Genomic DNA, 26,062 nt, shown 5'->3' with positions numbered 1-26,062 from the left:
GGGGTGTCGGGGACGGCCGGAGTGAGCAGCCCGGGGGCGCCCCGAGCACCCCTGAGCGGCCGGAGCCGGCACCGGAGCCCGCGGTTCCGAGCGAGCCCTGCCGGGTCACGGAGTCGTGCGGGCGTCGCGGCGGTGGCACCACCTGGTGCCACGGGACAGAACCGCAGCCGGGCCGGGCACCGACAGCCGCGGGCCCTGCGCTGAGCCCCGGGGCAGGAGACAGCCCGAAATCACCCTGCGGACCGCGGCGGCCTCGTTCCGTGGTTTCACGCCCCGGGCTCGGCACGGCCGCCTCCAAGATCAGCTCATTTCTCCAAATATTCCCGGGGCAGAGCACTGCCACCCCTGAGCTGCCCCCAGCCCATGGAGACACTGATTGAGCTGGACCTGAACGCGAGGCTGGAGATGCCAAGAAGTGAGGCAGCAGCTCAGGGCTCTCCCGAGAAGCAGGGGCTGAGCAGGGTCACCCTGGAGCTCAGAGCACCCGCTCCCTCTCTCTGGAGCACCCTGGGGCACCACAGCAGGGCCTGATTGTGCCATTCCTGCCCAAGGTTCCACGTGGCAGCCCCTGGGCCGTGGCAGGGCTGTGCCACAGCTCACCAGGACAGCTGCAACCATGCCAGCTCCATCCCCTGCCCAGCTCCCAGGGCTGCTGTCCCCCTGTCCCTGCCCAGCCAGACAAAAGGCACAAGCGGTGCTGGGTGCTGTGACCCAGAGCAGGCTCAGACAGAATCCAAAATTCTCCTAAAGGAAATGAAACCATGCATTGATTTTTCACCAGGACGGCGCAAGGCCGGGGCTGTGAACGCCTTGCATAACCCAATTACAGGGCACAGCAAGGCAGAGGCACTGGCAGGAGGGACCCAGCTACCACATCACCAGGCTTTCAGCACTGCCACCAGAGCTGCCACCACCTCTGTGGGCACAGGCTGGCCACCCCCCCTTTGTCACATCCCAAGCAGGGACGAGCATCTGGCTACAGAGCCAGGCCATGCTCAGTCATGTGCCCAGAATGAAGCTCCTTAGGGCAGCTTCTCTACAGCCCATGGGCTCTGCTGCCTCACTGCAGGGGCAGGAATGCTGGCAGAAACCCCCTGAGCTCAGGGCTGCCAGCACAGAAGGGACTTTCCACCAGGACTTTCCTGTCCTGACCCCCCCCTGCACAAAGATCTACCACATTTGCTCTCTCCAACCAAAAAGGGCAGGAAAAAGCCAAACCAACCTAGAAAACCTGCTTAGAGAAGTGTGAGACACAGGAACAGCAGGGTCTGGGAGGGCTCCTTGAGGCTGGGACTGATCCTTGACCCCACAGCCACCAGAGCTGAGGAACTGTGGAGCAGGGCAAGGGCAGACTGGCCCATACAGGACACCCAGGCTCCTGCAGGCTCTACAGAGCAGGGAACACCCCTCCCTCCCTCCCTGAAGGCTTTTACACCCATCTTGCTGCATCTCTTCAGCAATTAGAGGGCAGCCAGAGCTGGCACCAAACCCAGACACAGCACCGTGCTCTGCAGCCAGAGGGTCAGGCAGCCGAGAGGGAAGAGACCAGAGTCCAGAGGTGGAAAAAAGAGAGAGGAATCATCTTTATTTGTGAAGTGTTAACAGATGGAACAGTTCAATGCTAACCAGCAGTAAAGGTGTTAGACTCCCCTGAGCACCTGCCTGCTCACACACGGCGATGGCTCAAGCACAAGCACAAAGCACGAGCTGTTAAACCTTAAAATCACCCCCAGCCCCAGCTCACCCTGCCCCTCCCCACTGCACTGACATGAACAACCCCTGGAATAAGTTACAGCAATCATTTATCCAGCATCCAGCTCCTGGCTGCACAGTAACCAAGAGCAGCTTGGCAGGAGCTGACTGGGAGTCTGCCCGACAGGGACACGCCAGGAATGAGCCCTGGCCAGGGAAAGGTGCAGCCTTGCTCCTGGTGACACTCTGGGAAAGACACAGAACCCCTTCCTCAACCCTCTGGTCAGATCAGGTCATCTCCCAACAGCCCCCAAAGCAGCTCCTCCCTCACCCCCACAAGCAGGTGGGACACAGCTGCATTCCCACCCCCCCATCCCCACTCTGTACCAACATAAAATAACCTAGGACAGAGACAGTCAGAGACCTAGACTACCAGGAACAAAGGATTTACATTTACAGGTAGAAAAACCCTCCCACGACTCTTAAAAAAAAAAAAAAAAAAAAAAAAAAAAAGAATTGTATTTTATATTCTACAACTTAAGTTTCCTTAGAAAGTGAAGTAACTGAATCTCAAGGACGCACTAGAATATTCCATGGTGCTATTTTACCAAAAAATTAAAAGCAAACAAAATTGTCCAGACGAGTTCTTCATCTACACATCACCTGGCAGGAGGGAAAGAAAATCCAGTTAAGATCAACCCTGCTGCACCAGTGCAGCTGCACTGGGCTGGTAGAGCTGGGCCAGAAGAGCCTCTGGCTTCTCCCAGGGAGCCCCAGCAGCCTCAGATGTGCAGCTCCTGCCCCAGGCACTCACCTGGCCCTGCCCTCAGTTGGCGTTTCTCTGGCGGACGTTCTTGTCCTTGTGGTTTGTGGCATTGCTCTTCCTGGGAAGGGAGAAGGGATGTGAGGAAAGGGAGAGCACAAAGCTCCCCCAGCAGCACCCCGACCCATTAATGCCCAAGCAGAGGGTGCAGGTCAGATATCAGATCCCAGAGCAGGCTCAGACACCAGGGCCACCCCAGGGATGTGTGGTTTACACATTAAATGAACCATGGGGGGACATCTCCCCCCACTGAGGATCACCCCACACCAGCCAGCTTTTATCTTTGCATAAAGCTTTTATCTGTGGAGCAGATTCCCTGGCTGGATGAGATCTACCAGTACAAACCTGGCTAAATAGGAACAGGCAAGGTACTCACAGCGGTGCAGAGCCTCCATCATCATCTTCACATTCAGGACAGCACAGAAAGAGAAAACAAAATATAAATAGTCAGGGAAGAGGACATAGAAAGTGACCTCTGCCTCCCCTTAAAGCAGTGGGAACTGCATTCCAGGCAGCCATTCCTCCACCACTGAAAACTGGGGAGGGTAGAGCTCCTCTGGTGAGATCAGCTGCCCTGATCCACCCCTTGTGCTCACTCCCACGGCACCAGGACTTGGGATGGCTCCCAGATCCCAGCACACCCCCAGCAGGTAAAGGGGAAGCCAAACAGGATGTTTCAGGAACGAGGCTTTAAGCAGCAGCAGCAGGAAGCCCTCCTCCCTCCCCACAAAAACAAACACTGCACACCACGTTCTGAGCAGCACAGCTAAGGAAACACCTCTGCCAATCCCTGCAGCCTTTCACCAGCTCCCTGAGGTCTGCCACCTCCCAGCAGGAGGCTCCCAGGTGTCTCTTTGGCTCCCCATCACCTTTTCTCCAGCCCTGGATCTGCACCAGGATCTGCTGGTGAGAGGGCAGGGACAGACACACAGCTGAACTACCTTCGACTTACCGTGAGAGGTGGCACCCAGCAGCAGAGAAAGGAAGAGTGGACAGGTAACACCAGCAGGGATATCAGCCCCAAGACAGGCCAGGCTGTCCCCACCCCACCCCATCTCTGAGCTGGACAGGAGGGTCCAGCTCACAGAAAGTTCTGGGGGGAATGTGTCATAGCAGCCTTCTTGAGCTAGGTCTAATAAGCTCTCAGGGGTTTATAACACACCCAAGATAGCTCAGCTACCTTTGGAGGCATAAAAATCAGCAGGATGGCTGCTGTTGCAGTGTTGGAAACAAAAAGGTTTAATAAAAGGCAAAATAACAAACAGAGAAAAACCCAGCCAGGTGCAGGAGGTCCTTGCTCCTGGTAAAACACCTGACAAAAGCCATTGGTTTCTCTGTTCACTTCTCTTTCTAGTCAATTGCCCAAGCAGGACTTTTTGGTTTCTGTCCAGTTAGCTATCCTTAAGTTTGAGGTGAAGTCCCCTAGATTTATGAGGTGGCTTTTTTCACCTAATCGAGGAGAGAAACTTCTGGGCTTCTTTCAAAAGATAGTTTTGTCACTCCATCAACAGGAGCACATTCCTATAGGAACTGTCTCAGACAGGTCCCACTGTCACCCCCCAGGAGGGGCAAAGCTACAGAGACTTTGGGGCAGAAAAAACCCACTTTATAGCAGGGCAGTGTAAAGCCATGAGTGTTCACCAAAGGGATGTGATGCTGTATCCTCATCCATGAGCACTTGAGCTCCTCTTGCCAAGGAGCATCAGGACATTTCAGCACATTCACCTGCCTGTCAAAGCATCTGCCACAGCTCTGGCAGGTCAACATCCCCCAGAGCTGCACTGATGCCACCGCAAACCAGACCACAAAGCGTTTTTGCTGGGAGATGCAGCTACAACATCCTCAGGACAGGGGTGTCAGAGGGCAAAACACCTGTTAGTGAAACTGCCTGAGTGGAATTCCTGCGTTCAGGGCAGGGATCTGACCCTCAGCCCCTCCTGAGCCTACTCCTGCTCGGGCCCGGGGCGCTGCAGGGTCCCGGCAGGAAGGATGCAGAGCATTCACACCGCATTGTTAACTGCATCAGATAAAGGAGCTGACACAATGCAGATCCTCAGCGATAAGGAAAGGGAGGAGCTGGTGCTTCCAGAACAGATTAAAGATAGCACCGGGTCTTTGAGATCCAGGATGTGCGGATCTGATGACCCAAAACATCCTGAACTGAACACAAATCCAGCAAAGCCTGGTCCTACAGAGCCACTGACACAGTCCCTCCCAGCTCTGCAGCATCACAAAAGCTCTGGGATTTATTTACAAACCACCTTGTCCAGAGTGGGAGCTGCCAAAGCAAATCCAGCCCTGCAGACACTCCAGGGAAGGGAAGGAACTGGTGAGACAAAGGGTCAGGCTGACCTGCTCAGAATCCTCTCCTGCTCCAGACCCTACTGCAGGACTGCCATAAACAGTGAAATTCCAGGCAGCTTCATGGCTGGAGCACAGACTGGTTCCTCAAGTGCCCTCAAACCAGCCCTCCTCTGAGAGAGGGACCTCAGAAACCCCCACAAGCTGCACACCACTTGAGATCTTGTGATTTCAAGATTTACCCCAGAACCTCGGGTCCCTCCCCTGATGATTCCCCCCAGGTGTGTCAGTCCTCTCTCCTTTCCCCTCCCAGCACTGTCTGTCAGTCCTGGCATTCCAGAAGGGCATCCAGTGACTGGCAGGTTCAAAGGATGCCCTCTACCCCCGGGGGCACTGGGCCATCCAGGTGTCCTCTGTCCCTTGAGACCTCCCCTAACTGTGTCCTTTTTCAGGCTTTTTTTGCCCAGAAAAAGGTACTGGGACATCCATAACTCTTTGTTTCTATTGTCTCATATTGTCCTCATCCAAATTGCCCAAATTATTATTACTCTAATTATATAACAATTTTTATAGCATATGAATTATATAAAGCATATAAATTATATAAAGTAGATATAGTATATAGATTGATATAGTATATAGACTGATATAGCATATCGATTGATATAGTGTATACTGATATAGTATATATTAATATAGTGTATACATGACATAGTATATTGATTATATAGTATATTGATAAAGTATATAGATTATATAGTATATTGATGATATAGCATATAGGTGATATAGCATATAGGTGATATAGCATATAGGTGATATAGCATATAGGTGATATAGCATATAGGTGATATAGTTTATAGATATGGTGTATTGATGATATAGTATATAGATATATCATATATTGATGATATCATATATTGATGATATGGTATATTGATGATATCGTATATTGATATAGTACATAGATGACATGGTATACTGATAGAGTATATGGATGATATTATATATTGATATAGCATATAGATGATATAGTATATTGATGATATAGTATATTGATATCGTATATTGACAATATAGTATATTAACAATATCGTATATTGATATAGTATATAGATGACATAGTATATTGCTATAGTATATTGATGATATAGTATACTGCTATAGTATATTGATGATATAGTATATTGATATCATATATTGACAATATAGTATATTAACGATATCGTATATTGATATAGTATATAGATGAAATCGTATACTGATATAGTATATTGATGATATAGTATACTGCTATAGTATATTGATGATATAGTAGACTGATATAGTATATTGGTGATATAGTATATTAACGATATCGTATAGTATATTGACGATATGGTATATTGATATAGTATATAGATGACATAGTATACTGCTATAGTATATTGATGATATAGTAGACTGATATAGTATATTGGTGATATAGTATATTGATATCGTATATTGACAATATAGTATATTAACGATATCATATATTGATATAGTATATAGATGACATAGTATACTGCTATAGTATATAGATGACATAGTATACTGCTATAGTATATTGATGATATAGTATACTGCTATAGTATATTGATGATATAGTAGACTGATATAGTATATTGATGATATAGTAGACTGATATAGTATATTGGTGATATAGTATATTGATATCGTATATTGACGATATGGTACATTGACGTGTATTAAAAGTATATACATTAAACACTGAAAATTTTAAAAACAAGCGACTGGGCCCCTTTTCACCAAAACCCAGCTGCCTCTTACCGTCAGGAGCCTCATCCGGCTTCCTCCTCTTCTCGTAGATGAAGATGATGGTGACCAGCACGAGCACCTCTGCCACGATGCCCAGGAAGGGCCAGAGCGCGGCCAGGCGGCTCCGCACGCGCAGGTTGACGGTGGCGTCGCCCGTGCCCAGGGCGTTGGTGCCGTTGCAGAAATAATCCCCCGTGTCCTGCTCGATGTCCAGCTTCAGGATCCTCAGCTCCGTCTTGTTGCCGCTGGATTTGATGATGTACCGGCCAGAGGCGTTCTCCAGGCGCTGCAGGGAGCAGGGAAAACGGGCGTTGGTAGGGTTGGCTCTTGGCAAATATTCAAATATTGAATATTCTGTGTTATGTCAGAAAGTTATGCTTGTGAAAAATGTGTGTTTATATGATTGGCTCTTTGCAAATATTCAAATTAATACTCTGTGTTATGTTAGAATGTTATGCTGTATGGAAAACGTGCATTTATACAATTGGCTCTTTGCAAATATTCAAATAATATTCTGTGCTACGTTAGAATGTTATGCTGTGTGAAAAATCTGTGTTTATATGATTGGCTCTTTGCAAATATTCAAATGAGTACTCCGTATGTTATGTTAGTTATGCTGCGTGGAAAATGTGCATTTATACAATTGGCTCTTTGCAAATATTCAAATTAATACTCTGTGTATGTTAGAATGTTATGTTGTGTGGAAAATGTACATTTATACAATTGGCTCTTTGCAAATATTCAAATTAACATTGTATGTGTTGTGCTAGAAAGTGATGCTGTTTCAATTTTCTTAAGCAGCGTGTTAAATATAGTTTTAGGTTATAACAATGTTAAAATAGAAACTATGCAACACAAGATACTTTTTGTAACTAGCTCAATGAAATATAGTTTTAGGTTATAACAATGTTAAAATAGAAACTATGCAACGCAAGATACTTTTTGTAACTAGCTCAATGTGAAAAACGCATATTTTATCATCAGCTTTTCGCAAATATTAAAATAAATACTCTATGTGTTGTGTTAGAAAGTTATGCTGCATTGTGGAAAAATTCTTGGCTCTTCACAAATATTAAAATTAATATTATATATGTTATGTTAGAATGCTTTGCTGCGTGAAAAATGTGCATTTATGCAATTGGCTCTTGGCAAATATTCAAATGAATATTCTGTGTGTTATGTTAGAAAGTTATGCTGTATTGTGAAAAATGACTGGCTCTTCACAAATATTAAAATTAATATTATCTGTGCTGTGTTAGAAAGTTATGCTGCATGAAAAGTGTGTCTTTCTACAATTGGCTCTTTGCAAATATTCAAATGAATACTCTATGTGTCATGTTAGAAAGTTATGCTCTTTTAAGCAATGTGGTAAATGATGTTTTTAAGCTCTAGTCTCTAATATCTTGCTATGAGATGTAAGATAATTTTGTAACTAGCTCAATGTGAAAAATGCTTATTTTATGATTGGCTCTTCACAAAAATTAATATGAATACTATGTGTGTTATGTTAGAAAGTTATGCTGTATTAATCTCTTTTAAGTAGTGTGGTAAATATAGATTTTAGGTTGTAGTATAATATTAAAATAGAAACTATGTGATGCAAGATGCTTTTTGTAACTAGCTCAAGGCAATTCTTGGCATAGAGATAACAGCAACAAGACACCAACATCACAAGAGAAGAATTTTTGTCTCCTTATTGGGAAAAGCCTGGAGACCAAGGCAATTTATTTACAAGATGAGGAGGGGGGGGAAGTTGACAATAAACAGAAAAATCCCTATTTGAAAGGAATGTTTGCACAATGTATGAAATACACGAATATGCAACAAGCTCTTGCTTTTAAGGGTTAATCCTTTGCTAGTGAGCCATGCTTTTTTTGAGAAAAGCTTCATAATTTTCTGCTTTTTATTGTCCTAACTCTGTCCAAATTCTTACTGCTCTAATTACTATTTTTATATATTACTATTTTGTATTGTATGACTATAGTATTTGTATTGTGTTACTATTTTTATAACCATTTTATTACTATTAAACTTTTAAAATTTTAAAAACAAGTGATTGGCATTTTTCACAAGGAAGAAGAGGGATATCAGGGTGATGTGTTTCGAGCTTTTAGAGAATTTATCACATTTGAGATAGCTCAGCTATCCCAAATGGATTAAAATTAGCAGGATAGCTTTTGAGGTAGTGTTGGAAACAGAAAAAGGTTTTAAAAAAAGGCAAAATAACAAAGCTCTTACAGAGAAAAACTGAGCTAGAACACCCCTCAAAAGCAATTATTTATTTTGTTCTCTTCTTTTTTCAGTGAATTACCCAGGTGGGACCTCTTGGCCTCTGTCCAGGGGACAGCCCCAGGTCTGAGGTGAAGTCCCAAAGGTCCTGAGAGGTGTCTCTGAACCAAACTGGGAGAGAAATTTCTGTGTTTTTTGATTTTTTTTAAGCAGACAAAGAATAATTTAGTCACTCCATCAACGGGGAGCACATCTGGGCAGTGCTGAGAAACCCCTTTTCTGGGCAGGAGGGGAGAAGGAGCAAAGCACAGCACTTACCCCGTGACCACTTTTGTGCCAGGTCCAGGAGGTGACAGCAGGGAAGGAGGGATTCTTGCAGGTCAGCACCCCTGTGTCCCCCTCGTTGCCATGCTCTGACTTCTTGTATGCTGTCACCTGGGGGGCAACTAGGCAAGAGGGGGAAAAAAAATAATAAAATTTGGATATTTCATTATAGAAATCACATAGATCTGTGCTTCCTGCAGCACCAGAATCAGCCACCCCAAAAACCTCAGGCAGGCTGTTTGGCTGAAAAGACATTTTTCTGCTTTAAAGTCACCTTTCAAGCAGAAGTTCAGCTGCAAATATGTGCTCCAAATGCATCTTGCTGACCTTTCCAAGACTTGTGAATGGATGGTGATGTCAGTCAGATATACTTGAATGATAAAGCTGGAAAACTCTACCAGGACAGGGGATCTTGACCATTATGGAGCAGCATGATGCAAAATGTTCCCAGGGAGTTTTTGGGTCTGTTAGAAATGGGAACTTCAGTATAAAAGGAATGGATCTGTCAGCACACATAATGGGAGTCCAGTTTGTGGGAATTTGATTGTTTGCACCATATATGAAATATTTGAATATGCAACAAGCTGTTGCTTTTTTTTTAAAGCACTTTTTAATTAGTGTTTTGTAGAGGCCCGGTTGCAAATAACTTGTACAATGATTAGTTCTGAAATATAAGCTTTTTATTTAGTCCAGGAGGTCCCAGCTTCCCCACAGCCCCTCCTCAGACCCCAGGAGCAAAGAGATGAAATTACCAGAAATAGTCACTTCTCCTTTTATCTGTGGGTTGCCTTCAAAGATGCACTCGTAGATGCCAGAGTGCTCCTCCCTCGTCCCCTCCATTCTGCCAAAAACAGGATTCAGGTAAGCACAACTCATCCAGCACAGAGATTCTGACCTCCACACTCAGGGAATCACACACCCAACAGCACCAGCAAATTTCCAGAGCAAATTTCCCCCATTCCAGCAGAATCTTTACGTGCACTGTGCAAGCCAAGCCTCCTCTCACACTGAGGGTGGCAGAAGAGGGTTTCATGTTCACATCTGACATGGGGCTGAGTCTGATCACTGCTCCAGCTCAGTGAAACACAGGGCAAAGATCACCCAGGCCGTGCTGCTTTGGATTGATCCCCTCAAACAGAAAAAAAAATAAAATTCACATTCTCCTTCCTGTAAAGCTGCTGCAATGAGATTTAGTGGATTATGCAGCCCTGCAACAACCATCCCATTCTGCTGCTCAGTCATACCCACTCGAGGGAAGGGGCTCCCAGCTTGTCCCATGGCTGCACTGGGACAAGGAGCTGTTTGTTCACTCTGCCCTGCACGGCTCTTCCCACTTCCAAAAACCACTCAGCTGAGGAATTGAGGTCACGCGAGGGAGGCTGGGTTATAAATACTTTAATCCTTGTTCAGCTCCCTGTTGCTATGGGGAGACAGGCACGTCTGCAGTGCCACACAAAGGGACATGATGCCTGCACAGCTGCTGGGTCACTGCCAGCCTGGCCTGAGTGTAATCAGAAAGGAAAGCTCCCTGCACTGCCACAATAAGGTTGGTATTCCTGCACCCAGCTCCTCCTGGGACTCTGGGAAGGGACACGACATGTGTCACCCCTGATTTTTTAAGATTTTCTAAGCCTTCTGATGTTTACATCCTTGTAACAAACTTTCTGTAAATAACTTATTGTTTTGCATTCTTTTACAGAGGAAATTTGATGGGCTGTGGGTTTGTCCAGTGTCATTGGAGAGGTGGCACTGTCACCCTCCAATCCACTGTCACTTTTAGAAATCTATTTTCTGACTCTAACATTTATAAACTTCCCTTTTTCCACCTTGAAAACAGCAGTGTGTGCTGTTTTGTGTCCTGTAGTGACAAACATGCACTGGAGCCTCTTGCTCCACACACAGGCAGCTGGTGACCTGCCCAGAGCAGGGTTCCTTCAAAGCTCTGGAACACTGAACCACCAGAGTCCAGCTGAACACCTGCTTAAAATCAGGAAATCTCTTCCTAAGAGGATATTTGTGGCACAAAACTGCCCCTTTCTCCTCCTTTTCGCTGCCCTCCTCCCCATAAAGGAGCGCTGAGCCTCACCAAAAACTGTCAGCCCCACCCCATCAAGAACTCAGCCCTGGTTCCAGCTGACAGCAAACACCAGCTGCTTTCTGGGATAAAAAAACCTAAAACCTGCCTGTGCCCAGGCTCTGCCCTTGCCCTGCCACTCACGTGTAGCTGGTAAAAGCACCCGAGTTGCTGTCCTCCTGCAGGGTCTTCTCCTTGTGAACCCACTTGTGGCCCGTGATGCTGAGGTGTGGTGCAGATATGTTACAGCTCAGGGTCAGCTTGCCAGAAACATCATTGACATGAGTAGCAATTTCTGGACCTGCATTGATAAAGAATTGGATTGAAGTTAACCCAGGGTACAGCAGAGCTGACGTGGTGCCCAAGAACCTGCAATGCAAACCCCACAGCTCCTTGTCTCTATGCCCAGCTCCCACTTACCTTCTTCACACAGTTCCCTACCACACCTGGCCAGCACCAGGGGGTCCCCAAGGCCAGGTGACCAGCCCTGGGATGGCCACACTGGCCCTGCAGCTGCTCCCCCCAGGAGCAGGCTGGCTGCTGTGTCCTGCACCACTGGAATCTCGGCTGTCCCTGCCACGGGTGCAGCCCCAGTGCTCAATAAGCAATGGAAAAGGTCACTCTGAAGGGCAGAGCACGGCTCTGCTGCTGCTGTGAGCCACCACAGAGCTCGTGTGTCAACAACCTCCCAGCACCTGAGCAGCTTCAGACACCTCCAGGTAGCACAGAGGGCGGGCAGGACCCTCTGTGGTGAGGGGGAGCAGACAGGATCAGCCCCAAAGGGCTCCAGGGAGAACACAGAGCCGTGACTCCGAGAGGTCCTGGGCCTCCATGTGCCAGGCAGCAGTAAATTATGCAAGCTAAGATGACTCAGGCATTTCTACTTGTAGGAGGCTGTCCGAGAAGGCAGCTGCCATCAGCAGCACCTCTGCACAGCCCCAGTGCCACCACGGCCCCTACCCTGCCACCCCTTCTCCATCCCAGCTCCTGCCAGGGCTGACAGGCATTTTGCATTTCCTCCTGTCCAAATTCCACTGGAAGAAGGGTTCTGCTGGAGTTCTGCACTCCGTAGCACGTTCCTGCTGAAAAGGCAGCTCTCCTAACTCCAGCACTCACGGAGGAAACCTCAGCAGGACTTTATCCCCCTCCCAGTTCCTAGCTCTGGAAGCAGCCTGGGCGCTGCAGCCTTCTGTGAGCGGGAACCCAGCCCCATCCACGGGACAAGCAACACCACCAACACTCAGGTGTCACACAGACACGGCCATTTCAAAAACGGTTGCATCTCAGACCTCAAAGCAAGATTTGTTTTTTTCCCCCACCAAGAGTTCAGGGTTCACCAGCACGGAAGCGAGCTCAAAGCGGGGCTGCTGGAAGGAGCGGGAGCTGGACGAGCCGCAGGGAAGGGCTGCTGGTCAGTGGTGGTTGGGGCAGAGTCGACCACAGAATGAAGGCTCAATTCTGCAGCCAGCAGCGGGGCTCGGAGGCGCTGGGGACGGGCTCCAGGTTTCTTTGGCTCCGGAAAAGGCGCGGGATTGCCGGAGGGCGAATTGATCGGGAGAAGCCACAACCCTTTTTGAGCAGGGCCATTCCGGGTCAAGTCACAGGTGCTGGTGGTGGTGGTGGTGGGGGGACATCGACACAGGGTGGGAGTCTCTGACTTCTACAGCTGGGGTGGGAGGGTGGGGAGAGCTTTCGGGAGGACACGGGTGCAGGGGTGAGCACGGCGGGAGACTCGGGACACCGGTGTCCGAGCAAGTGCCAAGGCCTGGGCGTGGCCACTCACGTTCGATGACAAAAACGTTCGCCTGGGAACGGATCCACTTGACTTTGGGGCTCTTCGACAAGTGGTTGCGGTCGGGGTCGTTGCTGGCCCGGCACTCGTACATGCCCGAGTCGTCGGCCGTGAGGTTGGCGACGGAGATGGTGCTGGTGGAGTGCAGGTTGTAGGTGGCGTTGATTTTGACACGGTCCTGCCGTGCGCCATCCCAGAGCTGAGCATAGGTCTCATTGGGGTCGTTGCCCTCAAACCACCACTGGATCTCGGGGATGGGATTGCCAATCGCCTCGCAGTACAGCTCCACGCTGTCCTGAGTCAGTCTCTTTTGAGACAGCGGTGACTTTATAAAACCAGCTATGAGTTGGAGAGGTATTAGTGCAAAGTGTTAGTGCAAAGCAAGGACTCACCTTCCGCCAGCAAAAACAACCCTCGGTGACTGAGGAGAGGCTGCACGCTGTCTCCACATCAGTGTGCTCGTCCCTCCCTCCCCTCCACGCTCTGAACTCCGCCTGGCTCACTCACATTCTGCACCTCCACTGCAAATCCAGCACTCAGGGTGCGCCACTATCCAAACTGGACGCCCCTGGCATCTCCCACCTGCTGCGAGGGACGGCCCAAGGCCTCTCTCTGCTTCCTAAGCACAATAAAACCACTCCATTTGTGATTCAAGGGCTTATGCAGCCCCCACATTCCCCAGCCTGTGCTCTGGCAAGGTGCTGCACAGCTCCCATCACCGTGGGAGGCTGGGGACAGCGAGACAGCAGGACCCTGAGCGCCCTCAGAGCCAGTTTGATTAAGACAAACACAGTGGGAAAAGGGCTTCAGTGAGCCCCCGTGGCCCCAGGAGGAACGTGTCTGTTCCCCCTCAGTGCACAGCCCCGGGCTGCCTGACTGTAATTTGGAGCTGGCTGGGGTCCAGGCCCCCCCTCACTGCGCCGTGGCAGAGCCACACGTACCAGCCACAGCCACACGGAGCAGCCCCTGGCCTGCTCACACCCTCCTTCCATCCCTCAGCCCCCCAAAGCGCCCAGCAGGAGCCCCTGAGCACAGCCCCAAGGCAAGAACTTTTCTGGGAAAGGAGCAAAGCCTTGCAGACCACGAGACGTCACGAGGCAGGTGAGGAAATGTGTACATTTGTTGTCATACAAACAGTGAAATCTGATTTTTCATCTCAGGCAAGACCAGCCCGCAGAGCTGAACTGGCAACCGACAGACCAGAGGCACAGGCAGCAGCTGCAGGCTGGAGTCTGGGTATTTTTCACTCTGCCCTTGCAGCCAGAGGGTTCAGAGCTGGCATCAGCCAGTCCGAAGGTCGGTCCCTGCAGTGCAGCTGCCAAACACCCTTGAGCTCCAGGGCAGCAGCCCCAGCCCCAGGAGCCCCCCCAGGGCAGGCAGGAAGGGAGGCTGAGCAGCTCCAACTCAGGAAAACCCATCAGGCACAAGCAGAGGCCACTACGTGACTCGCCCCCAGCCAGATTTCAGCAGGAGCTGAGCTTGAGACACATCCTTCCTGTACTAACAGGCAGCTCACACCCCAAGAACCTTCCAGGAATTAATTTGCTCAGTTAAAAGCACTTTGTGATTACACACAACTCTCCATGGATGCACCATTACATAGAGGCACAGAGGAAGGGGGCTTATGAGAAGTTTTTTTGGGTTTTGAAAGCCTGAAGATGTTTTAATCTACTAGGAACAAAGCAGTGGAGGAGTTTGCTCAAACTCCAGAAAGACACAAGTTGGCCTTTAAGCTAAGCTTGACTCCTAAAGAAATTAATTCCACATTTTTCAAAGGAAAAAGTAGCTTTTCCTACAAAAGCTATGAAAGTCTTGAAGAATAAGCAAAGCTGAAAAGGATTCCTCATTTTGGGGTGACCAAAGCACCCCTAGGAGAAGGCAGATTTATCCAAGCAGGAGGTTCAGGGGTACCCAGAGATGTTATGAGATGGGGCTACCAGCTAGGTTCCACTCCCAGAACCATGCCAGAAGGGGTTTTTCCACACCACAGACCTGTGATCAAACACTGCCAAGGCTGCCAAGCCCTGGAGCTGCCCACAGCACTTGTGTGAGCCCGTCTGCTCCGAGCGCAGCCCGAATTAAAGCGGGAGCTGGTAAAGATCAAGGGTTTTACAGCTACAAGGTGATTACTGTACGCTGACAAAATAAGCTGTGCAAGGTTATTTGCTCCGAGTTAGAGGGTGCCTCGTGCAGTTCAAACAGGTTAAAAGGCTCCAGAAAGCAGCAGCAGTGAGTACCACTCACATTCCCATGGGATTAATGCCCTCCCTGTCCCCAGCAGGAAATCCCGGGCTGGGGAAGGTGCCTGTGGAGCCCAAGGCACAGGAGAATGGCCAGCACCAAACCACAGGGATAGATCAGGACTGCTGCCACATTTTCCAGAGGGTGACAGGCTGCAAGTGGGGCTCAGCTCCCAAAGCCCAGACGCTCCCCACAGAGCTGAGCCCGGATGCTTCCCGGGGCACAGCACGGTATCCGAGCCAGCAGGACAGCAGGGGAGGCAGAGAGAGCAGATAACATTCTCCAGAGTCACCTTCAGACTAAAAACAACCTCTCCCCCCGCAGAGGGAGGAGTCCCCGGGGTGTTAACAGCAGTGGGACGTGCTCGGGGTGGCAGAGCCTGGCCAGAGCCCCACTGGGTCCATGCTCCTGCCTGGCCTGGCCTTTGTTTCTCGGTTTGGGAAGGGGATAATTGAGAAGCTAACCCTTTTTGCAATTTAAAATAGCTATAAAAGCTGCCCTTAAGCTTTGCACAGCCAGGTCAAAGTCAGGATCCCTCCCCCTGAGGGCACAGAGTCCAGGCACATGCTGACCCATGCTCTGTGGGGCGAGCTGCTACCCAGAGTGCTCCATAAAGCCAAACCTAAACATTGCTCAGAGGCCAAACCCCACTCTGCTCCCTGGAGGCACCAGCACAGCTCCACACCAAGCCCAGGCATGGCCAGGCAGGACGTGGGCATTACACAAGTGATGGGGCAGCTCTCCCTCCAGGGTTTTTCCCACCCAGGGCAGGAACTGCCTCCTCCCCATCCCACTGGTGCCAGTCCCAGGCTGGAGGATGCTGCCACAAAACCCTCGGAGCCACAGAGGGAGCGGGATGTGGCCAGGCTGGGCAGCTCCAGGGGATAAATGTGAGGTTTGGAAGGAGGCTCTGCCCTGCAGAATTGAAACGCAATTCTGTAAAAAGAAACTATTAGAACACACACTTTCCGGGATCCTCCCACTCCTTCACTCTTAAGGTTTGGTTCTACCGTGCTGAATAAAGTACGAATAGATTACAAATTGTTTAAGAATTCAAAACGCCGAAGAGCCAGGACCAGCTGCGAGCCACCGGCGACCGAACCGAGCCTCTTCCATCCGCACCTCGGACACGAGGGGCTGCGGGGAGAGCCGGGCCGGGTGTGCCGTGAGCTCCTCCCAAACCTGCGGAGGAGAAAGGCAGAGCCCAGCCCCGGGCAGAGCCCGCTCAGCCCCGCGGGAAGAGCTTTCGGTGCCCGCCGGGGCTGCGGAGCCGCCGCCCCGCACCGGACCCGCTCCGCCCCGCGGATTATCCTCAACATCTTTAGGGTTTAAAGCCCGGGGACTGCTTGCCGCTTCTCAGCCGCGGAAACCGGAGAAGCGGCCGCGGGGAATGAACTCCTGGGTTTTCCTAAGGAGAAAACAACCCAGCGCGGCTGAAAGCACCGGGACACCGGACCGCCCTCCGGTTTAAGAGAGCACCGGGCACGCGGCGCGCCGGGGCATCCTCCGCCCGAGCTCCGGGACTGCCCTACGGCTGCGCCGAGCCCAGCCCGGCCCGGCCATTCCCCGATAGCCCCAGGGCGCCTCCGTTCCCCCGGCCCCGGCCCCGCCCGCCGCGGACGTGCCCCGCCGCAGGCGCCCGCGCCGCCGCTCCTCCCCCCACGCCTGCCGCTCCCGGAGCCGGCCCGGAGCCCACCCGCGGGGTCGGGATCCCGCCAAGGCCCCTCGGAGCCCCCGCAGGACGCCCCTCCGTTCAAACCCCCCAGTGGGCCCCCGCCGAGCCCCCGCCACCCCGGTCCGCCCGAATGGATCCCCCCCAGCCCGGAGCCAGTCCGGCTCGCCCCGGTCCGGTCCGTACTTGTCCCCGCGGCGCCGGCGGCCATCGAGCACAAGACGAGCAGCGCCAGGACCGCGCGCGTTCCCGCCGCGCCCGCCGCCATCTCCGCACGCGCCCCCGCCGCGCCGCGCGCGCGCTATAACCGCGACAGGGGGCACCGGGGGTGAGGCGGGGCCAAACCGGGCACCGCCCCCTCGCCCCTCCGGTCAGCCAATCGAACGGCGCTGCGCCGCTCAGACCCCGCCCATTTGACCCGGCGCGGCCAATCAGAGAGAAGATTACACCGAGCGCCTTCTCCTCTCTCCCGGCCCCGCGGGCAGAGCCGGTTCGGGCCGGTCCCGCCCGGCCACGCCCACCTGCCGGGACAGCCAATGGGAACGCGCGTCGGGGGCGGGGCTGAGGGTCCCGGGGGTGCCCCCGGTGCAGCCGCTGCTCCGGGCGGGTCCGAGACCGCGGAGGGAAGGGGGGGAGGCGAGCGGGTCTGCACGTGTCCGTGCCTGCCGAGCCGGGGCACGCACGCACCGGGGGGAGCACCGGGGGGAGCACCGGGACCCGCCCGCCGCCAGGCCATGTGGCTCCTCGGGGCGCAGCGTGGGCAGAGTCACGGTGGAGCCAGCGGGGGCTCGGGCAGGCGGGTCCCCGGGTAGGTACCGGAGGCACGCAGAAGTTCCCGGAGGCTCCCGGGGGCACACGGGGTGAGGCAGGGCCGCCTGCGGGTCCCCCGCACAGCGGGATGCGTGGGAAGGAAACCGGGCAGCGCTTCCTCAGCGCGGGGAGTCCGGCACAGACAATGGCTCCTGCGGACACCGCGGGGCCGCTGCCAGGACAGAGCAGCCGGAGCTGGCCCTGTCCCACAGCCCCCTCCGGCCCTCGGCACAGCCCCGCTGCCCGAGCTCAGGGCTGCCCCGAGCTGCACGGAACGCACTGGGCCGGACCGTGCAGTCCGTGGGGCCAGCTGGAGCTGCCTGATAACCTCGAGGAGCTGGGCAGGCAATAACCAGCAAGGCAGCTGGGCAAAGAGACCTCTGCAGGACAACAGATTTGTCTCCCAACTCTTCTCCATCCCCCGAGTGAACTCTTGTCTGAGTCAGCCATGGAGCACTCACGGCCGGGGGTACTGGGCAGGGGGGCAGGAAAAGCCGAAACAATGGGGCCATAGGCGCCAGTCCCCACCAGGCTCTCCGCGGGGATCTGCCAGCTCCTCCTGGAGCGTTTCTTCCCCCTGTCCCGCCCACCCTCATCCCCTGGCCAAGCTCCCCCTGCACTGGGGGGATTCTCAAATAGGGCTCGTGTGGTGCAGAAATTCAGGGGTATGGTGCCCATGGCACCCGTGATCTGCGTAGCCTCCAGCATCCAGCACTGGGGAGGGAACTGGCCACAAAGAGCCAGCAAAGGGCACAGGGGCACAGCCACGCAGATTTGGGGTGCACAGAGCAGCCCCCCAGGAAAGGAAGGAGAGGCTGGCTGTGAACAAACAGCCAGGGCTCCGTGCCGGCCGGGCCGGGTGACCTTGGAAGCCGTTTGCCAGGCCTGAATAAAGCGACAATAATCCTATTCACCTTTTAGCCTCATTTCCTAAGGCAATAAAGCACATGCCCTCGCCGCGTGCAGTCGCAGGTGTCACTCAAGCCCTGATCCCATTTGCACGACTCCAGCCGAGCGAAGTTTTGCTCATTACCCCTCTGATGAGCTTTGTGCAGCAGGGGCAGGAGCCCCAGGCAGGCTCTTTGCCAGGGCCTGTCCCTGCCCTGGCTCCGAGGCTGCTCACCCCATCCCAGCCGGGCGAGGCGCCGGCGGCACCCCGGGCTGGGAGCTCAGCACGGTCTGGGGAGCTCCCCGCAGCCTCCTGAGCTCGCATGTCCCAGCCAGTTCCAGTCTGTGGGCTCAGGGCACACCCAAATGGGATCAGAGCAGCCCTGGGCACCCATGAGGTGCCCGTCAGCTACCACTGAGCACAGACAGGCACTGCCCAGGCAGGTCTGCTGGCTGCAGAGCAGGGAGAAGGCAAAAACACCTTCTGGAGGGTTTGGCCCAGGCAGAGACTGAGTGCTGGCTGCAGCTCCAGGGCAGAGGCACTGAATGTTACCCAGGAAAGGCAGAGATGCTCTCCAGACCAGAGGCAACCCTGCCCAGACCCTCCTGCTCACTCTGCAAGGTGGAAGGAGGGTCACTGTGAGACCTACAGCTGCCCTGCAGCCCCAAGAGAGCAGCCAGCCCATCCACCCACTGCTCCACACCAGTCCATGTGTGACACAAATCCCTTGGAGCCCAGGCAGAACCTCACTCATGCATCACAACACTTCCCTGGAAGAACTTTATTAAATAGTGTCAAAAAAAAAAAAAAAAAAACCAGAAGCAGAAATACTCAAATACTCAGCATGATCCCATCTCTCCCAGCAAGTTAAAAACCACAAACAGATCATCCCCACATGTCCAGTGCTGGTGGCTGCCAGGCAAGTCCTCCCTGGTGCCCTTCTCCCTGTGAACACAGCTCCAGCATCATGGGCAGGGAAGGCAAAAGGGTCATGTGGGCACAGCCCAGATGGCTGCAGGGTGAACTCTAAAAGGTGTTGAAAGCCAAGACAGCACTCACATGCTGCCCCCCCACCAAAGCAACCACTCACCACCCCCACAAGCACCCCAAATTGCTTCTACCCCATGGGGCTGAAGAGAGGCTGAACAGACCCAAATGAGGGGCAGCCAACACCAGGCCTGGTTGTCACTTTTCAGCCAGGCAGAGCCACCAGCACCTCAGTTTCTGTGGCTTTGTGAACACCCCAACAAAGCTTCCCCCTCTCCACCTGCCCCCTGGAAGTTTATAAAATAGGGGGTTTATCTTTTCCTACAAAGACAGAGATGGGATTTCCTTTGCAACAGCAGAACAGTCTCCCTGAGAGGTAGAGAGTTAATTTCAGGGCTGACAGATCCTAAATTCAAACCACTTTGTTCCTGTTGAGGTAAAATTCAGTAGTTTATAGTATGCTTTGCAATGCCAGAGGGCCATCAAGATTCCTCATTGCCGGAGTCATCCTCATCACCGTAACAGCTCTCTGCTTCCTCCTCCATCTCATCATCCTCATAATAGTCATCATAAAAGAGGTCTGAGCCCTCATCTGGGGCTGGAGTCTTGGTCTTCACACAGTACTCAGCCAGTGTGGTGGGGACCTTCACTCCGTCCCTCTCAGCGTCCACCTTGGTGCCCAGCACCTGCTTCCTGGAGGTGAGAAGTGGGAGGTGAGCACAGAGCTCTGCAGCACAGCCCTCCAGAGCCCGTGTCCCACAGGCTCCCAGCACAGCCAGGGCTGCCAGGGCTGGGCTCAGCACACACCTGATGATGTCTGTGTACTCCCGGTCCTTCCCTTTGCTCTCCTTCCACTTGCGGTACATCACCGAGGCGTCCACGTTGGCCGGGGAAAACGTGTTGGGCTCATTCAGCAGTGAGATCACACTCAGCAGAATGGTTCTGGTGTGAATAAACATGAGCAGTCAGAGCTGAGGCAGCTCAGCAGCACCCCAGCAGCGCCAGCAGCTCAGTTCTGTCCATGGGAAAGCCTTGTGCTGCCCACAGCAAGAGAGGTCCCAGCAAAGGGGAGCAGGCCAGGCAGGGGACAGCAGCACACGTGTTGTTGGGTTTATACACAAGCTCTGGCTGTTCTTCAGCCAATCCAACAGCATGAGAGCCTTCACCAGCCCCCCTGGCACCTCCTGCAGGCTTTGGGAGCAGGAGGCTGTCCCCACCCTCCCACCTTGCCATCCCCCCAGCCCTCACCGCACGTTCTGGGTGGGGTTCCAGCGCTCCGAGGGCAGCTCCCCGCTCTGCGGGTCATCCACGGGCGGGTGCAGGATGGAGATGCAGACATCCCCTGTCTGAAAGCACAAAAGAAACAGGATCCTCAGGAGCTGCTGCCCCAGGATCTCCTCGCTCGCTCTTCCCTTTGGCTGAAGGCAGGTGAGGTGACCAAGCTGTCCCTTCAGTCCCATAGGAAGGAACACAAAAGTGGACAAACATCCCATGACTGCCAGCACTGGACAAGTCAGGCTGCCCAATGCCCTGGCGTGGGCCCCAGGGCCAGGCACATTGCTCACCCTGCAGCCACTCTTGGCAAAGGCACAATGTCCCCAAGCGTGGGAGCCATCAGGCCTGCAAAGCCTGGCTGACCTGGAACCTGCTCTGGGACAGCAAAGGGCTGTCGTGAGCTCATTAGCGACGTTCCCTGTGCCAGGCACTGAGTGTCCAGTGCCAAAGGCTGGCATTTGCATCCAGTGCCATCACAACAGAGGCACACGTGTCCACTGACTGTCCAAGAGCCTCCTCGCTGTCCCTGCAGACCTACCTCATAGATATTGGGGTGCCACATTTTGGTTAGGAACCTGAAGGCAGGAGGAGAGTAGGGGTAGTCGATGGGAAAGCGGAGCCGAGCCTGCGAGGGAACAATAAGGAGATGTGAACACCAGCTTGTGAGAAGGAAGGGACAGAAACCACAGAGCCTCTGACAGCTCTGGGAAAAAGGAACCTGTGCCAAGCCCAGATGGGCACCTGCTGGGATGAAGCCTCTGCACCAGCCAGCTCTGCAGGCAGGACACAGGGACATGGATGCTGGCCCTGGGGGCACCCTCTCACCACACAAAGGGGCTGTGACCTGCAGCAGCTCCTTGCTCCCCCATCCTGCCCATGCCCCCCTGTCCAGCAGGGCCCACTGGTGCTAACCCAGTGCTCTCCAATGCAGAGGAGCCAGGGGGAGCTCGTGGTGTTGGCACCCAGCACAAACCCCACAGCAGCACACGGAGCCAGGCAGAGAGGCTGGGTCACCCCCAGAGCTGCTGTCAGGGCCACACCATGGCTGTGCCACTGGAGGAAAGGCTGTTTACTCTTCACAGCTCACAGGAAGGAAGCATCAGGTGTTTGGTGCTCTGATGAACACACCAAATCTAAAAATAGCCTGTCATTGCTGAGAAGAGACCCAGTCCAAACTGGCCGCAACGCGCAGCCTGGGGGCTAAAAATAAAATCACATGAAGCTCAGGCTGCAGCCCAGGGCTCCAGCAGGGACACTCAGCCACCACCAGCTCCTCCCACAGCTGCCAAACCCGCGGGGCTGAGATTGGGCAGAGAGGGGCTCCCTGCCTATCTCTGAGTGAAGCCTGAGGGGGCACAGGGACCTACAGTGACATCCCACAGTCCTCAGAGCTGCTGCCCCAACCCACCAGCACCAGGAATCCAAGAGGATGGGGGCAGCCTCCCCCTGTGTGGCTGCACAACTTCCCAGGGACTGATTCAGCTTTCAGCTGTTTCCAGGCCCTGGGAGCAAACTTCCAGATCAAGACTCAACAACTCCCTGAATGCTTCTTGCTCCCTCAGTTCATGTAAAAAAAAAAACAGACACTGGATCCACAGCACAGGACGGGGGTGGGAAGAGGGAAAAGTGCAGTGGGGGCCGTGCTGTGTGTGTGGAGTGCAGGGCAGTGACACTCAGCCCCGTGCTGGGCTCTGGCCAAACAGCTGAACATGGCAGAATAATCCCCTTTGTTGTGTCAGAGGGGATCAGAACAAAACCAGCTGAGGCAAAGCGATGCCAAAGGGGGCTTGGACAGCAACAACCCCACCCTGTGTGTACAAACAGGCTGGTGTGTCCCCACAGGCTGGGGAATACTCTGCCCCTCTGCTCTCCTCTTATGCACAGTCTCACCAGCACCCTCAGTGCTGAGTTTGGAAGCTCTCAAGCACACAACAGGAGCATGAGGGGCTGAAAGAGGGAGAGTTCAGAAGGTCTCATGCCAAAATGATACAGGGAAAAATCCCTTCACTTCAGTGAAGAGATGAAATCTGGCTCTGAAGCGTCAGCTTTGCCAGCCCAGGAAAACAAACACAGCTAACCCTGGGTGACTCACCCTGTGCATCCCCACCCTGACAGCAACAGGATGAAAACACAAGAGCTCCGTGGAGGAGGGAGGATGAGAAAGAGGAAGAAAACAGCTACCCCAGGTTGCACAATACCTGGGGAGAGCACATACACATCCTGCCGAGGGGGGACTGCGCAGTCAGGCCAACAAACATCTTTTTCCACCCCAAACCAAGCCACGACACTCACTCCCCAACCCAGCTCTCTACTCCCACCCTGGGCTGTCTCTGTCTGCACTCGGGGGACTTTTGTCTCTTCCCTCCGGTCTGGTGGCGATCTCTCGGATCCCCTCCAGCAGAGGGAACCTCAGCGACCTGGAGCCCGCTGTCCTGCACCCTCAGACGGGGGGGCAGGGGGGTGCTTGAGGCCCCCCGTAAGGGGACCCTCGGTAGTTTGGCAGCAGCCACCTGCGCACCAGCTCCCTGCCAGGACCACCCCGAAGCCCCAGGGACCTCCAGGTGTCCAGTGAAAGACCCAACTCTCCCTCAACACGCCCTCAAGCCCGGGAGCAGCTCTGTCACGATCCCCAAACCCACCCGGGACACCCCTCCTCACCCACACCCCCCTCACAGGGTCTCACCCCTTCCGAAACTCCTTCCCCCGACACCGCCTGCTCCGCCTTCCTCCCCCCACACCCCGAGCCTTCCCCGCCGCTCACCTTGAAGTAGCCGCCCTCGTAGTGGGTGTCCGGGGGGCCGAAGATGGCCACGTCCCAGGTGTACAGGTCCCCTTCGTCCACCAGCCCGACGCGGAACCCCTCCACGGGCTCCTCCTGCAGCCCCTTCAGCTCCAGCAGCAGCGCCTTCTGCGAGCTGGGCACGGGGGGCCGCGCCATGCCGGCCTGCCGGGGCTGTCGGGGGGCGCTCGGCCGCTCCGGGGCGCGGGGGGGCGGCGGGACCGGGGCCACGCGGGGCACGGCGGGGGCTGGAGTCCCGGGAGGGGCGTGGCCACCGCGGGCACCGCCCATACGGGAGCCGCTGGCCAATCAGGATGCGGGGCGGGGCGGCTCCACCGGCGCCCCCGGTCGCACCGGCCCACCGAGCGAGTCCGGCGATGGGCGGGCGCCCCGGGGCTCCCCAGCACCCAGAACCCCGGCCAGCCTGCGGGTGCCACACCTGTGTGACAATCCACAGCGGCAGAGGCTGCTCAGCCCAACGATGCCTCCGGCATCCCCGGCTCGCAGCTCCCTTTGTGTCACATCCCGTCAGCTGTGCCTGCGTCAGGAGCCGCCACCCGCAGCCTCACCCAGACCAGCACCGCGTCCTGCCTGCAGGGAGCAGAACATCCGTCCCAACACAGCATCCCGAGCCCGCGGGGATCCTCCCACCGGCTCTGCCACAGTCCTGCACCTGCTGCCAACACTAACCCCTAGGCACGGAGCGTGCCTCAGCGGTCTGGGCACTTCTGCTGCTCATTCTGGCACTTCGTGCTGCCAGGAGGTAAGAAAGTGGCCACTAAAAAATAATAAAAAGGCTTTAATGTCTTACAGCAAACCAGGAATTGAACAGTATAAATAATGATCAGACAAGTTTAAATAAATAACCCCCGGCCCAACACGCAGCTGGTCCTGAGGGAAGGGGATGTGTCTCATCCAGAGCCTGCACTGCACATCCCAAACCGCCTTAGCCCTCCCCAGCTGCCCCTGTGCAGCTACAGCCCAGCCCCACACTTTTTTCCTTCTGGGTGCCTTCACTGCCCAAAGCAGCTCCACGGGTCACAGCCTCCATGTGAGTCCTGGATAACCCCTGAAAGGGATCTCCCAACACAGCTGGGCCACAGGAGCATCGCAGGGACACGGAGCTGCTGGGCACCATCAGAGCAGGGCAGGGCAGGGAGTGTGGAAACTGGGAATGTCTTGCTGGGCACACCAGGGCTCTCCAGCCAGCTCCCCGTGCTCACCGTCCAGCTCGAAGAGGAGCCCTGCAGGGCCGGCAGCAGCCGCAGCCAGCGCTGCTCCCACCCGGCATCACTCCACAGGCTTCACCTTTGCTATGAACAGCGCCGTGGCTTTTCTCAGGAACTCCTCCCTGCTCATGGAGGAGCCCAGCTTCCTCTCCTGCAGCGCCTGGTCCATGGCCAGTGCCAGCCTGTCGGGGCCCAGCCTGGAGCCCGCCTCCAGGTAGCGGGCGGGCCGCGGGCCGTGCTCGGCGCCCAGCGCGTCCTCCAGCGCCCGCAGCACAGCCTGGCACAGCCGGCTGTCCGCCGAGTCCCCGGCGCCCAGCACGGCGAACAGCGCGTCGGCCTTGGCCGCGAACTCCAGCAGCACGCAGCAGGTGAGGACGCCGTAGCGGAACACGTCGAACGGGACGGCCTCGTGGTCGCGGCAGCGGACGCGTTGCAGCAGCTCGGCCGCCGCCTCGGCCGGGGCCGCCCCGCGCTGGCAGATGCGCCGCAGCAGCTCGCTGTAGAGCCGCCCGTCCACGCCCGCCGCCCGTCGCCGCCCGCCGCACCCCAGCACCTCGTAGGCCGCGCCGGCGTTGCTGTCGAAGGCCGTCCTGTCGCGACAGGGCACAGACACAGAGAGGCGGCCTCGCCCCCCGTCCCCGCCGCCCCCCGCCGCCGCTCGGCGCACCTGTGCGAGTGATGAGCCAGGCACACGTACCACAGCGCCCGGGCCAGGCGCTGCGGCGGCCCCGGGGGCTCCGCCGCCGCCTCCGCCAGCACCAGCCGCTCGAAGTACTCGGCCAGGAAGGACACGGGCTCGGCGGGCCGCGCCTCCAGCACCTTGAGCAGCGCCTCCCGCACCATGGCCGTGACGCCGGCTCGCAGCAGGAACTCCGCCGCGCCGCCCTCCGCCGGCCCGCCGCCCCCCGGCGCTGCCCGCCCCGGCTCCGGCAGCCCGCTGCCCCCCGCCGGCACCGGGGCGGCGGCCGCTCGCCGCTTCTCGTACGCCGCCATCTTGGACCGCACTTCCGCCCGGGCCGGAAGTTTTTGCGCCGCCATCTTGCACACTGGCAGCCAATCGGTGGGCAGGAAGGCGGTGTGAGAACGCCGCCATTGGGCGAGGCTACGGCCGCCATCTTGAGTGTGGGCAGAGCTGCGTTATCAAC

General features: G+C 54.8%; 4 protein-coding genes across 4 annotated transcripts; all 4 read right to left on the bottom strand.

Moving 5' to 3' along the window:
- Positions 1–1,559: 1,559 nt before the first annotated feature.
- On the bottom strand, positions 1,560–17,268 carry BSG (basigin (Ok blood group)). The gene is made up of 8 exons (XM_084221276.1): positions 17,135–17,268; positions 11,388–11,544; positions 9,922–10,010; positions 9,164–9,291; positions 6,629–6,902; positions 2,892–2,916; positions 2,507–2,576; positions 1,560–2,355 (listed from the first exon to the last, which is right to left on the bottom strand). Exons 1-7 carry the CDS (start codon positions 17,214–17,216, stop codon positions 2,519–2,521), a joined length of 813 nt encoding a protein of 270 aa, XP_084077402.1. The 5' UTR covers positions 17,217–17,268; the 3' UTR covers positions 1,560–2,355; positions 2,507–2,518.
- Positions 12,320–13,405, bottom strand: LOC311162643 (basigin-like; the record flags this gene model as incomplete). The annotated part of the gene is made up of 1 exon (XM_084221073.1): positions 12,320–13,405. A coding segment is annotated over one exon (564 nt), but the record flags the coding sequence as incomplete, so codon positions are not given.
- A 2,057-nt stretch (positions 17,269–19,325) lies between the features above and the next one.
- CDC34 (cell division cycle 34, ubiquitin conjugating enzyme) lies at positions 19,326–23,957 on the bottom strand. The gene is made up of 5 exons (XM_084221002.1): positions 23,671–23,957; positions 21,448–21,534; positions 20,883–20,980; positions 20,442–20,576; positions 19,326–20,327 (listed from the first exon to the last, which is right to left on the bottom strand). The coding sequence occupies exons 1-5, from the start codon at positions 23,845–23,847 to the stop codon at positions 20,117–20,119; spliced, it is 708 nt and encodes a 235-aa protein (XP_084077128.1). The 5' UTR covers positions 23,848–23,957; the 3' UTR covers positions 19,326–20,116.
- Positions 23,958–24,585: 628 nt separating this feature from the next.
- Positions 24,586–25,910, bottom strand: TPGS1 (tubulin polyglutamylase complex subunit 1; the record flags this gene model as incomplete). Its single annotated transcript, XM_084220920.1, has 2 exons — positions 24,586–25,507; positions 25,585–25,910. 2 exons carry the CDS (start codon positions 25,908–25,910, stop codon positions 24,979–24,981), a joined length of 855 nt encoding a protein of 284 aa, XP_084077046.1. The 3' UTR covers positions 24,586–24,978.
- Positions 25,911–26,062: the final 152 nt, after the last annotated feature.

This window comes from Fringilla coelebs, assembly GCF_963513975.1.
Source record: "Fringilla coelebs genome assembly, chromosome: 24".
Taxonomy (NCBI): domain Eukaryota; kingdom Metazoa; phylum Chordata; class Aves; order Passeriformes; family Fringillidae; genus Fringilla; species Fringilla coelebs.
Note: the sequence above shows the minus strand (reverse complement) of the source record. Positions and strands in the feature narration are given on the sequence as shown.

Bases quoted from the DNA above. Each gene is read 5' to 3' on its own strand.
- BSG (XM_084221276.1), bottom strand. From the start codon at position 17,216: ATGGCGGCGGGCGCGGCGGGAACGCGCGCGGTCCTGGCGCTGCTCGTC. The intron at 11,545-17,134 runs GTACGGACCGGA...TTATCAATGCAG, and splicing joins CGCCGGCGCCGCGGGGACAA to GTCCAGAAATTGCTACTCAT. The intron at 9,292-9,921 runs GTAATTTCATCT...CCTCTTGCCTAG, and splicing joins AGGAGAAGTGACTATTTCTG to TTGCCCCCCAGGTGACAGCA.
- CDC34 (XM_084221002.1), bottom strand. From the start codon at position 23,847: ATGGCGCGGCCCCCCGTGCCCAGCTCGCAGAAGGCGCTGCTGCTGGAG. The intron at 20,577-20,882 runs GTGAGGGCTGGG...TATTCACACCAG, and splicing joins AACCCCACCCAGAACGTGCG to AACCATTCTGCTGAGTGTGA. The intron at 20,328-20,441 runs GTGTGTGCTGAG...TCTCACCTCCAG, and splicing joins GAGTACACAGACATCATCAG to GAAGCAGGTGCTGGGCACCA.